The sequence below is a fragment of the Cervus elaphus genome, chromosome 29 (genome assembly GCF_910594005.1).
Source record: "Cervus elaphus chromosome 29, mCerEla1.1, whole genome shotgun sequence".
NCBI classification, from domain to species: Eukaryota; Metazoa; Chordata; class Mammalia; order Artiodactyla; family Cervidae; genus Cervus; species Cervus elaphus.
This window is the reverse complement of record NC_057843.1, coordinates 30,769,696-30,783,759: the sequence shown is the minus strand read 5'-3', so window position 1 is coordinate 30,783,759 and position 14,064 is coordinate 30,769,696. Positions and strand designations below refer to the sequence as shown.

The window sequence follows — 14,064 nt, the reverse complement described above, 5'->3', positions numbered from 1 at the left end:
GTATATTTTATGAAACATTTTATATACATTATACATATTATTTTATATAAATATTTTAGTATTATTTGTATCAGCACAGTTTCTATTACGTGCATGTATGCGTGTTTGTGTGTGTGTAGTTTTCCAGGGAGCCAACCATTCAGCATTTCCCAGCACACCACCCTGCCTCCTGTTTCCCTCCCGTTGGAGACACAGGCACTACAAATCACAGAGGGGCACGTTACCAAATCCGAGCCTTCCGTGTAAAAATCCCACTTTAAATTCTAAATGAGAAAAATGAACATGCAGAAAGAACATTTATTATGAGTTAGCAGAAACTCTTCTGGTCTGTGTTCTGTGTGGGAGCTCTTCTATTACAAATATGGGGAGTCCGTGTCTCAGTGACATCATTCCAAATGAATTTCAGCTCAGTTGATTTATAGTCTCATACATTAGCCAGAATTATACTTTGCTTATACATGTTGAAATCTCTCAAGAAAAAAATTTTCACTGTATTAGGTTATGGTAAAGGAGTTTTCATCAGAGGCATCTAAGTATCAACTGGAGCTAAAACCTGACCGAATAAGGCGGTAGAGTTCTCTGTCTTACTTTGGTAATCAGAGGACTCATCAGCAGACACTACACAGATCTCATGAGCAGGCCTGATGGCAGGAATTTATGTTCAGGATTCAGGAGAGTCACATGTGCCCCTTTCAAATAAACCAGATGCAGCTATCTAATTTATCAAAACAATATCAATTGGTCAGCCGTGCTGATGATAGTGTTTTTATGTATGTAATTTAGTCTTTGGGGAAATTACTCCTCCATGAGGTTTTGGGAAAACAGTGAACTGTTTTAGTTATTGTTCAGTTTCACATAAAAACAATTCAAATGGAGGAAGACAAAGTTGACTGATATAAAAATGGAATCCTCTGTTGCCCAATTCAAAACAAATTCTGTTGTAAATTTTGAACTGGCTAAGAAAGCAGAGCAAAACTTTGGCAGACTAGCTCTGACTTGCAAATGCTGCATGGTCTTCTGAAGCATTCTAAACCCAAAGCGTTGGATGCAAGTATTGTACTGTGTCTTCTCAGACTGCAGTAAGATGGTGCTATCCTTATGGGTCCTCTGGACAAAACAGGAGTGTTTTAGAAATACAGCTATTAGTAAAACTGCTGGAAATTTTAAGGATTAGTAGACAGGAAATCTGTATTCTTCAAATTGAGGATGTGGTGAATTTGAGGAGGGAGTACATTTAGACAAGAGGAGGTTATACACAGGGAACATGCAGATAAACTGGGAGAAACTATTGGAGAAACAATATTCTAAGTATTTTTACAACAGCCCTTTAACTTAGTACATTAGATGCTTTTGATTTTTTTTTTTTAGATATTTAGAAATAAATACTGCTAGAAAAAAGGCCTTCTACCAATTACAAATTTGAAAAAAAAATGCTGATTGGGTTCTTCACCTTAGACACTAGAATTAGGGCATCACATTAAAAGGCAAATCTAATTTATTCTCCTTCCTTCATGTTCATGATCACAAACTTGCTTGCAAAGTAGTCTTCTTCCTATAACAGCTTGCTGGACATTTGAGATTTGGGTCATGGTTACTGTGGATTTTACAGTAGGTTGCATAACTGGGAGATGGCCTGCTTTTATCTGATTAGTCAATTCCCATAAATAAAAAGATAAGAATGGTACAGGAGAGCTTTGTGAGAGATATGAACACTGGTGCTGTGTCAGCCTGCAGGATGACAAGATGGAGTGAGCAATGTCCCTATCTGGCAGATATATTCAGCAGCTCGTGTGCACATTTCAGTTAATATATAGACCCATTAAACATGGTATGTATGTTTATCTTGGCACAGAACACAAATATCACTTTTAGTGAAACCCAAATGGCAAGAGCTAAAATTACTATCGCCACAGAATTTCTGATAAGGTGATTAAAATTCACATAGAGCTCAAACTCTAGCCATGAGCTTTTACTAGCTAAGTAATTTGCCAGAGATGGAGCAGTAAATTAATTGCTCTGTCTCCTGTATAGCTTGAATGATTCTCTCATAGCAGAAACAATTTAGTAATCAAACGGCCGCAGGAATGACAATCAGAAACTGTGTTAGAATGAAGGGAAATCCTGAGACTATCTGATCTACAGAATCTTCTTATAACATTTTCAATGAAATCTCAATACAAAGAGCAGAGAAAAGTGATACGTGGATTTCTCTACTGAATTAAATTTTCAATATTGGGCAGAAATTAGACTGTTCACAGACTGCTTTACTATGTCTATTGAGTCCAGGGGCTCACCGCAGCTGAAAATTAATCCCCAGGATTATTCTTGTATAAAAAGATTGTATATGCCAAGCCACCTTGCCCAAAGGTAGACTGTGATAGTGACAGGCCAGAGCTCTGTCTGTGTTCCTTACACACCACCACCAAAGAAGTCAATTTATTTGGCAGCTTTGTGATGAAGTGAAAGCATGACCATATTCTCTCTTTCTCGGATTCCAGTGAGACAATTCATAACGTTTGTATTTTTGTAGTATTAAAAAATAATAGATTGGACAAAAACATAGATCTGGAAAAGTTTATTATTAAGAATATTTGCTTTTTTCAAGACACCACCATTAAGTTCTTCTATAGACCAGTTCATTGATCATAATTGACATGAAATTGCAGTCTTCATTCTGTCTAGAGTTGAGAGACCTATTATGCAGCAATATTGAAGCATGAGAAGCTTATTAAGTATGAAAATGGGCTGCATGGCAATAATTGTAAGGGCCAGAGTGACAAGTGAAGATGAAAAAAGGAAAGGACATTGACATCTCTTTGGATCAATGAATGCAAACCTTAAAAAAAATCTTTTTTTGGGTAACATCCTATTTGTTTGTTCCCTTTGTTTGATTTCTTTCACCAAGTGTTTACAGAACAATGGTGCTATATTAGTACGAGTTATCACCTCAGAACAAACAGAAAAATGCTTAGAGTGTGATTTACATCGTGAAGTCCACTTCCTTTCAGAGATACTATCTTGTAACCTGTACATTTAAGCTGGGAATAACCTTGCCCTAGTTACTCAGTGTTTGAACTCTGTGAATCAGTGGGAGTGGGATTTCATGCTTGGAATTCTTTAATACTGAAGAGCTCTTTCTTGCTACCTTGTTCTTTACTCTCAAGCACTGTATCACTAGCAAGTGTTAGTTGGTCATTTGTGTCCGACTCTTGGTGACCCCGTGGACTCCTCTTCCCATGGGATTCTTCAGGCAAGAACACTGGAGTGGGTTGCCATTCCCTTCTCCAGGGGATCTTCCCAACCCAGGGGTTGAACCTGGGTCTCCCATATTACAGGCAGATTCTTAACCATCTAAGCCACTAGGGAAGCCCTGTTGTATTACTGACTTACAGCAAAACTCAAGGGAGGGGCATTCTTGACAGATGGTTCAACCTACGGCAATCAATCAGGCCTTGGACAACTAAGACTTGTACATCCACTGTGCGTTAAGCAGTCTTGGAGGTCTTGGGCACAGAGTGGCGAACAGGATAGACCAAGTCCCCTGCCCTCTGTGATGGCTTACATGCTCATATGGGAGACAGAAAATAAAAAATAAACAGGTAATAAATAGGATGATTTCCATTAGTCATAAGTATTATGAAGGGAATATAAAAACATAGAAATGCTGTGTACAACTAAGCATAGAAATTAGATACTATGATTGATCAGGAAGGGGCTCTCCAAGGAGGGATCACTTAAACTCAGACCATGAGGAAGTCCTCCCAACAACCACTGTCCTCAGAGAAACGTCCTGGGATCTTGTAAGATCTCAAGTGAGAAAACCACACAGGTTCCTGCCCACTGGGCAAGACTCTTCTGAATGAATGGGCAGACTTCCTAAGGACTGATGTGCATACCAGTGAGGGAGGGCAGAGCAGCTGCTGGTGAGATGGTGATTTAGTCCTGGCGGTGGATCCTTCCTACTTTGAAGGTTCACCAGGAGTGGTGTAACTGCACCTTAACTCCAGGAGAAAGCACTGGTAGGTGGGGTGCCAGGTAACAGGTAGGCAGCCGTGTGAACCAAATGGCCCAGGGCTCCCACGGTGGGAAGCTGTTTACTCTCTCCCCCGAAGGACACAGGGTTAGATGTAGTTACATGTGTAATCATTATCAGCCTGACCAACACGTTCTTAGTGACTTGCTTTCGTCATATTTTCCCCTACAGTGGTTCAATGGCCTGTGAATGTTTGCTTTCAGAAGAAAAGAATTTTTTTATTTAAATAAATCATTTCATGGTCAAAGGAAGCTTTTGTTCCTTTCAGAGTCTACTCCCCTCTCATTCATATTGCTCAACAAAACTGAACACTTCCTATGTGATGCAGCCACTGTGTAGCTCAGACGAAAACTGCTGGAAAAAAGTATAAGTATGTTTTAACCCTCCAGTGACACAATTGCTGGGAATGGGCATTATTATTGTCTGAAGAGCTGAACTTTCTCAGATCCTAAAATTACAACTATTTCCCCTCTGCAAAATCAATCCATCCTTAAAACAGACCACAAGAGATGCACGAAACATAAAGACATGGCTTTTTTTAAGGAACTGAAGGCTTAGCTGAAGAAACAGCTAAAAGACACAATAATAGGTAGCAACATAAGTGTACAAAATTAAGGTAGACTGTCAGATACAAACTACTCAGTAGAGGGTAAACAGGCCAGCAGAAGAGACACTTCATGGAAGAATTAGGACTTCAAGAATGGGGAGGGTTTGGAGGGGAAAACAGTCAAGTATTTCAAGTGAAGGGAGTAGCAGGGAATACGTCCAGATCTGGGCATGCGCAGGAGCATTCTGCCAGGACAGGGTGGGGATGTGAACAAATGCAGCTGTGGTTCATTTGGGGAGCTGTTGGGAAATGGTCACACTTACGTTGCACTGTGCCTGCAATGGGCACAGCGTGTTTTATTGGCTACAGATGCTTAACTGAACAATTTTGGAAGACTTTGACTCCTATTGATTTTCCTGGCTCCTCTGTGGACGTAAGCAAATTGTTGATGATTTGTAAATATTTGGTGTATTACTTGTAATTTGAACAGTATCTTGATGACTCATAGGGTGTGGGGGTAAATTCAGATATAAAAAATTGCCACAAAAGCTCCTTCCCCCACACAACCTTAAAGCAGGGTCACTGAGACATCATCACAAATAGAAAACCATCTTAAGACTTACTAAGTTCTGTTCATGAATATCTCAGAGAAAATTGATTTTCCTTGCTGACTCCCTAAGAATTTTTGGTACATTTCTCAGAAGATAAGGTAGTCTCCTAAGTCACTTTATTTAATATCCTAGGCAGGTTAACAGTTTTTAAATTATACTTCATACAAACATACATACAAACGTAAGCATTTTTATACATATACACATGGACTTTACCTGCGATCTTAAATCTCTGAATTTGTCCTAGAAATTTCATCTCTCCTAATAGCTGTGTGTCACATTCACTCAACCCAAAGTTCCCCTTCAGAGATGGATTGATTCCTAGAAATACGTTTACAATATGAATGCATGTATAAGCTTCTTTCTCTCTTCTGACTTGAGTCACTCACAACTGAGTGCCTTGGCTAATTCTAGAAACCTGCAAATCTGAATTAGTCCTGGGTATTCAAGAGAGCATAAGCAAGGCCCAGTCTCCTGGGTTAAAAGACCTCAGGTGAAAAAAAACTGGAATTTCATTTAAACCCTGATGAATGTGACTAGGAACTCTGGTGGCTAAATCTGTCCTTGCCTCACAGTCCAGTCCACTGGAATCTCTGTAGGAGCTGTATCTCTTCAATTCCAACCAGAACAAGGGCTGTCTTGCAGCGTCTCTCCCCCTACTTCCTTCAGAAATACCCTTGATGTTAACAGTTATTCCTGTTAAACTGTAGGGCCTACAGAGAAATTCTGCTGTGTAACTAGAGCTTTTCTGCTTTTCTCTGAAGTAATTTAAAACCATCAGAAAGACTATATACCTAGAAGTCATTTAAGGGGACCTTCCCAGAGTCCCATATCCCAGTTTTGATTGGAGCTGCTCTTGACACATCTGAAGGAAATAATTAAATCTACAGAAAATACTTGTACATTTCATTGTGTAAAGTGGATCAGTCTGATTTATTAGCCTTTCGGATTCAGGGAATATTGAAACAATTTGGTTCTTGTTAAACATGAAAGTTCTTGTTAAACTCAGCACTACGTATTTGTCAGTATAGTCATAAAAGGTGGAGACATTTTCTGTACTCTTTTTTATTTGCAGATTTCAGCTTCTTCATCTATAAAAGAGGGATAAAAATAATAATACTTAAGGCACAGGGCTATTATTATTATCTCTCTTAAGTCTCTCTATTTATTACGATGATTTTTCTCCCTTCTTTCACAGTGGCACAAATAAAGTAGGGGGAAAAGAATAAGCAATAATTATATCTTTGCTTTTGTTTTCAGAGCAAGGGGTCAGGGATTACAAGATAGACTTCGCTAAATTTTACAATAAACCAAAGTCTGATAATAGCTGATTTTGTTGTCTGTATTCTTAAATGATTCAAAGGTTTGTTTTCCAGAAGACACAGGTTTATTACTGTTTTTATATTAGGTTGGGCAACATGCTTGGGACTAAGCTAGGCATTATTTTGAGGCCACAAGTTCCTAGTGTGAAGTCAATGTGAAGTTTTTCTGTAACATCGAAAAATCTGAACGAACTTTTTGGCCAACCCAATATAATGTGTGTTGAGCTTTTATTAATGGTGTTTGTCATATAATCATTCAAAAATAGGAGCTGCTACAATGATGATGATGATTCCTTAATTTCTACAGATTGCTATCCCCCGCTTCTTTCAATATCCACACACATACTCTCAATTAATAAGGATAAACTATTAAATCTGAGCTTCCCTGGTGGCTCAGTGGTAAAGAATTCTGCCTGCCAATGCAGGAGACACAGGTTCAATCCCTGGGTCAGGAAGATCCCCTGGAGAAGGAAATGGCAACCCACTCCAGTATTCTTGCCTGGGAAATCACATGGATAGAGGACTACAGTCCATGGGGTCACAAAAGAGTCAGACACAACTAAGCAACTAAAACAACAACAACAACAAACAATCTGGCCATAGAGAGAACAAGTCTCTTGACAGAATCTGTCATTCAATAGGATATTTCCAGGCAGCTTGGTGAGGGTCAGAGATGCAGTGAGAGTTTATAGTCCCTTTCAGAACCTGTGAGGGCTGGCAGGAAGTGAGTTCTTTGATTATGACTCCTACCCTTTGTCACCAGTTTTCAAAAAGATCCTGGCTCAATTAAATTTGTATTTTATTCTCTGAATGTAAAATGATGGACTGCAGGAGACAGAATTTAAATGACTCTGGGGTCTTTCAAGAACACAGAATAACTGGCAGGTCTCTCCCCTCTCCCTGCCCTCCACAGGTTAACCTCAGAGCCACAGACGGGAAGCTCATGCGCCAGTTGCTCCTCATCAATGAGAGCATCGAGTCCATCAAGTGGATGATTGAAGAGAAAGCCACCATCACCAGCCGAGGCAGCAGCCTGAGTGGCAGCCTGTGCAGCTTACTGGAGAGTCAGAGCACCTCCTTACATGGCAGCTACAACAGCCTCCATGACGGCAGTGACGGGCTAGATGGCATCTCCGTGGGGAGCTACCTGGACACTTTGGCAGATGACGTCCCAGGCCACCAGACCCCCTCAGACTTGGACCAGTTCAGTGACAGTTCAGTCATAGGGGACTCGCACGCACTGTACAAGCGTCCCAAATTGGATTCCGAATACTACTGCTTTGGCTAATGCCCCAGTTTTTTGCATGGGATTGGTGTGCAATTAACTTGTATTTATCCTCCTTCTCCGCTGCTATATTTTTGGTGTGTGTGTGTGTGTGTGTTGTTTTTTTTAGTATGACAACCTTTTAAAAGGAAGCTTATTTTGAATGGCTTGATGGTATTTCTGTTGCTCCTAGTATTTCTCATCTGGACTGATTTCTCTTTCTCTCTTAAGTCTCTCTATTTATTACGATGATTTTTCTCCCTTCTTTCACAGTGGCACAAATAAAGTAGGGGGAAAAGAATAAGCAATAATTATATTTTTGCTTTTGTTTTCAGAGCAAGGGGTCAGGGATTACAAGATAAACTTCGCTAAATTTTACAATAAACCAAAGTCTGATAATAGCTGATTTTGTTGTCTGTGTTCTTAAATGATTCAAAGGTTTGTTTTCCAGAAGACACTGAGGTTTATTACTGTTTTTATATTAGGTTGGACAACATGCTTGGGACTAAGCTAGGCATTATTTTGAGGCCACAAGTTCCTAATGTGAAGTCAGTAACACCGTTAGCCACACAATTCTCATGACAACCAGTAGGAAGCCCCAACTCTATGCAATGTATTCAGTTCAACTTTGTGTTCATACTGTAGATGACCATTTTGTCACCAGTGATTCTAACTCAAGCTGTAGACAAATTTGTGTAATTAAATATATGATTCTCCCAAATTTCAAAGAATAACTGAAATTAAGTAAGAAGGTGATTAAAGGTTAAGGTGTCCTAGATTTATTGTATTCTGAGATTTTGTTGATGTTTACTATAAGCATTTTACAATTATAGGATATATAAAAACAGATTCATACAATGGATGGATGATGGATGGATGGAGTGGGAAGTAGAATCACTATTTACTTACAAAACCTAATAGATCCTTTCATTCTGAGAAGAATAAATAATTTCTTTGTTTTCTGGAATGATATCTGAAAATAGCATTCACGTACTGAAACTTTCAATGTGATATTAATCTTCTACATTTCTTTTACCTTGATGATTCCTTGTGAGTAAATCTAACTGAGATTTCAAACTGTTCTCTGTAATGATATATGTTTCTGCACTAAACACTTGACAGTGTAAACCAAAAACTCTACTTGTAACTGAAAAATGGCCATACTCCAGAAATATTTCCCCCAAATTTCCTTTGTTATTATACGTATTATACAAGTCAAATCTATTAATTCCAAGTTATATATTATTCAATTTCCAATTAAGATCTACAGGGTCTATATTTCACACTGGTCCTTTTTTCATAAATTGTAGATAAAATCCTCATCAACAACAATCTCAGGATGTCAGGATTGTCTCCCTTCTGTGTTTGAAGAAAATGAAACACAAAGAAGGTAAGTAACTGGGTCAAATCTCCCTGTAAGTGTCAAAATTGGGATTTAAACTTGAGCCTATATTATTCTAAGAATAAAACTTGGTAATAAAACTTGGTACCTATGGAAGTTAAATAAAGTGGAGATGAGAAAGCTAACTTAACCTGTGACAAAAAGTGACCTGTCATTTTTCTTCTAAATTAGTAGGACCTACATGCTCAAATCCTGAGGTTTTTGAGTCCATTCCTGAAATCACAGTCAGTGTTGTGTTTATAGGTAAACCAGGGAGTTGGCCACACGCCAGCTATTCCCCATCTTTTCACCCCTTTCTACTTGCTTTCATTTTAAACTTAGTAAAGGCTAGTGGGTTGGCTATTTTGTTTGGTTTTAATGTGGAATTAAACCAAGCAATTTTTAGCACAGATTTTTTTTTTTTTTTACCAGATTAAAATCCAAGAACACACATTATGATCAAGTAGATAAAACTAAGACTAACAAATTTCAAACGGAGAGTAATGACATTTGTAACTATACGTCTACAGCACTGCAAGAACATGTTCAACAAGAGGGAAATGAGGAGACAGCAAAACTGTAAGAGGCATCAAGGCTAAATTCTAACTTCTTCAAAACCTGAGATTTGTCTAGAATAAGCCAGGCACAGGAAAGGTGAATTCTGTCCTTGGATCACTGTTTCACTTGTAAATTCAATCTGACCAATTTCTTTAGCATGCTCCTTTTTCCAATCATCTTCCCCTGCTATCTGTCCATCCCAGGCCCTCTATAAATTTCCTCTCTATAGAAAGGAAATGAAAAATCCTGAATACAATATGAATGAAATGTGTAGAACAGTTTTCATTTATGCATCTTATTTTAAGGGATCTATAATGAACACTGGCAGAAAACTTGAAAATGTTTTGGCTATATGTTTCATTTTATATACTTTTTTATATACTATTTTATATACTTATTTATATACTGTTTTATATACTTTACTGTAATTCCTATTTTTTGTAGAAGATACCAAATGTAGAGTCTATGACTGAGACATATGGAGTCACATATAAGCCAACAATGTTTTGATAGTTGATTTTACTAAGAAGAGGGGAATATGCAGCTAAACACTAATTATTGACATATTCATTGGTCTCAAGAGAATGGATGCATTTTCAAATAAATAACTCCCATAGCCAACCTATGAGCTGTAACACTTGATACTTGATCTCCGTCAGCATCATGAGGAAATGGGGTAAAAAGTTAATGCCTTCAAACTATTCCACCTGCATTGAGTTGTGTTCTCCCAGAAAAATGGAATTTATGGATTTGTCTGTCTTATATTGGGAAGAAGACAATTGGCGGTAAGGAATTTAGGCAATTTAAAGCTGGTACATATTTGGAGTTTTGCAGATAAAGAAACTCAAGATAATCAACTTAGAAGTCTTAATTTCAAAGAAACTCCAGTATTTATATTATGTCAGTCCCAAACTGCGTACACAGCATCGATTAGTTCTAGGTATTTACCAACCATTAGAAATGCAATGTGGGCTTTCCAGATAGCTGAGTGGTAAAGAATCTGCCTTCCAAGGCAGGAGACTTGGGTTTGATGCCTGAGTTAGGAAGATACCCTGAAGAAGGAAATGGCAACCCACTCAGTATTCTAGCCTAGATATTTCCATGGACCAAGAAGCCTGGTGGGCTACAGTCAATGGGGTTGCTAAAGAGTCAGACATGACTTAGCAACTGAACAACAAGAAATGCAATGTGATTCTTTGTTGCTGAGTGAATTGTAAAGGTACTTGGGGCTCCACGATCAATGTTGTCAATGTGTATTCTTGTTCCTGAGTCCATCAAAACACCATTGTCTCCATGATGCCAAAATGAATAGTTATTTTGAGGTTCTCATCTCATTGACATCTCAGCAATAACTGACAAATTTGATCACTCCTTTCTTGAAAGACTGTCTTCATCTGACATCTAGAACATCCCTATCTCATGCATTCCCTCACTCCTGCTGCCTGCTTGTTGGAATACTCTGTTGCTAGATTTTCTTCATTCTCCTGACCTCCACACACAAGACTGTCTTTTGGCTCAGTTCTGGCAATATTTATTTTCTGAAATTGTTTCCCTTGGCATTTCATGCAGTTTTATAGCTTTAAATGTCATCTACATGCCGAGATTCCTCCAAGTCTACCTCTAGCCACAGTCTCCCTTCTGAACTCCAGTCTCCCACATCCATCTGATCCCACAGCATCTCTGCTTGACCTCTGATAAGCATCTCAGTCAAAACATAACCAACATTGAAATTGTGCTCTTGTTCTGTAATCTTCCCCAGTTCAGTAAATGCTGCCTCTAATTACCAAATGCTCAGCCCAGATTCTTGAAGTCATTTCTTAAAGTGCTCTCTTTCTCTCACACCACGTCTACCACATGCAATCTGTCATGTAAATCATAAAAGAACCTTAGAAGTATATCCAGAATGAGCTATAGATTTTTAAAAATTTTTACCGAGTACAGTTATTTTACAATGTTGAGTTAGTTTCCATTGTACAGCAAAGTGAAGCAGTTGTATGTATACATATACCCCTTCATTTTAGGTAGAATTTCCAGGTGGCTCAGTGGTGAAGACCTGCCAAGCAGGAGACATGGGTTTGATCCCTGGGTCAGAAAGATCCCTTGGACAAGAAAACGGCAACCCACTTCACTATTCTTGCCTCAGAAATTATATTGAACTGAGGAGCCTGGCAGGCTACAGTCCATGCATTCGCAAAGAGTTGGACACGACTTAGCATCTAAACAACTACAAATCCCTTTCTTTTTATGGATTTCCTTCCCATTTAGGTCATCACAGACCACTGAATAGAGTTCTCTGTGGTATAGAGTAGGTTCTCATTGGTTATCTATTTTATACATAGTAGTGTAAATACTGGAGAAGGCAATAGCAACCCACTCCAGTTCTCTTGCCTGGAAAATCCCATGGACGGAGGAGCCTGGTAGGCTGCAGTCTATGGGGTCGCGACGAGTCAGACACAACTGAGCAACTTCATTTTCACTTTTCACTTTCATGCATTGGAGAAGGAAATGGCAACCCACTCCAGTGTTCTTGCCTGGAGAATCCCAGGGATTGGGGAGCCTGGTGGGCTACCGTCTATGGGGTCACACAGAGTCGGACACGACTGAAGCGAATTAGCAGCAGCAGCAGTGTAAATGTCAATGCCAAACTCCCAATTTATTGCACCCCCTCTTCCCCACCCTGGTGTCCGTATGTTTGTTCTCTACATCTGTGTCCCTTACCCCTGTTATGACTCTAATCAAGTCAGTGTCATTTATTCCTGGGATTAAATAGCCCAGTCTTGTCTTACTGCTTCTACCCTTACCTCCCCACAGTTAATTTTCATCACAGCAACAAGAGTAATCTATTAAGAAACAAGTTGGATTTTTGCCAGCCTCTATTCCTTTTGAACTGTGGTGTTGGAGAAGACTCCTAAGAGTCCCTTGGACAGCATGGAGATCCAACCAGTCCATCCTAAAGGAAATCAGTCCTGAATATTCATTGGAAGGACTGATGCTGAAGCTGAAACTCCAATACTTTGGCCACCTGATGTGAAGAACTGACTCATTGGAAAAGACCTTGATGCTGGGAAAGATTGAAGGTGGGAGGACAAGGGGACAACAGAGGATGAGATGGTTGGATGACATTACTGACTCAATGGACACGAGTTCAAGTAAACTCCAGGAGTTGGTGATGGACAGGGAGGCCTGGTGCACTGCAGTTCATGGGGTCACAAGGAGTTGGACATGACTGAGCGACTGAACTGAATTCCAATGCTGTAATGTTTTTATACTTCGTATCTGTATACAAGTCAACTCTTTACCATAGACTACAAAATCCTATGCAGTCTTTCACTTTTCTAGTGTCTGAACTCACCTTATACCATTCTCCACCCTCTCTCATTGTAAGCCTTATTTACATCCTTACAACTCTTTAAAAATTTCAAAATCTACACAAGTTCCTACCTTAGAATCTTGCACTTCTTATATCCTCTTTCTGAAATGTTCATGTGCCAAAATGTTCATAAGTCTTGATTACCCAGTTCTTTCCAATCTCCAATCAAATGGCAAGGGATTTCTTACAAAGCACACTTAGAACATTTTCTTCTTACTCTGGTTTATTTTTCTTCATATTACCATCTGATATCTATTTTTTGTGTAGATCTTGTGCTTTCTCACACTAGAATATAAGTTCTAGGAAAACAAGAACAATGTTTCATCTACTACATCCCCCATCAGTTAGAAAATCTGTGTCTTATAATAGATACCAAATACATTTTTATTTTTACTGAAGCAATTATTAATTTGCTGAGTGCCTTCTAGGTAACAGGCACTAACTGGTCTAGGGATTTGTGATGGAAAAAGGAAGGTATAAACCCTGATCTCAAGAAATTTTTGTGTAGTATGTTTTCATGGTTCAGTTCAGTCGCTCAGTCGTGTCCAACTCTGTGACTCCATGAACCGCAGCACGCCAGACCTCCCTGTCCATCACCAACTCCCAGAGTCCACCCAAACCCATGTCCATTGAGTTGGTGATGCCATCCAACCATCTCATCCTCTGTTGTCCCCTTCTCTTCCCGCTCTCATCCTTCCCAGCATCAGGGTCTTTTCAAATGAGTCAATTCTTCACATCAGGTGGCCAAAGTATTGGAGTTTCAGCTTCAACATCAGTCCTTCCAATGAACACCCAGGACTGATCTCCTTCAGGATGGACTGGTTGGATCTCCTTGCAGTCCAAGGGACTCTCAAGAGTCTTCTCCAACACCATAGTTCAAAGCATCAATTCTTTGGCGCTCAGCTTTCTTTATAGTCCAACTCTCACATCCACACATGACTGCTAGGAAAACCATAGCCTTGACTAGATGGACCTTGG

At 39.3% G+C, this 14,064-nt stretch overlaps 1 protein-coding gene across 1 annotated transcript in view; it reads left to right on the top strand.

Moving 5' to 3' along the window:
* LURAP1L (leucine rich adaptor protein 1 like) overlaps nt 1–8,178 on the top strand; it is a 50,291-nt gene extending 42,113 nt beyond the window's left edge. The window contains exon 2 of the mRNA XM_043891162.1: nt 7,427–8,178. Coding sequence (XP_043747097.1) covers nt 7,427–7,801 — 375 coding nt within the window. The 3' untranslated portion in view covers nt 7,802–8,178. The remainder of the gene's footprint in view (nt 1–7,426) is intronic.
* The last annotated feature ends 5,886 nt before the right edge of the window (nt 8,179–14,064 follow it).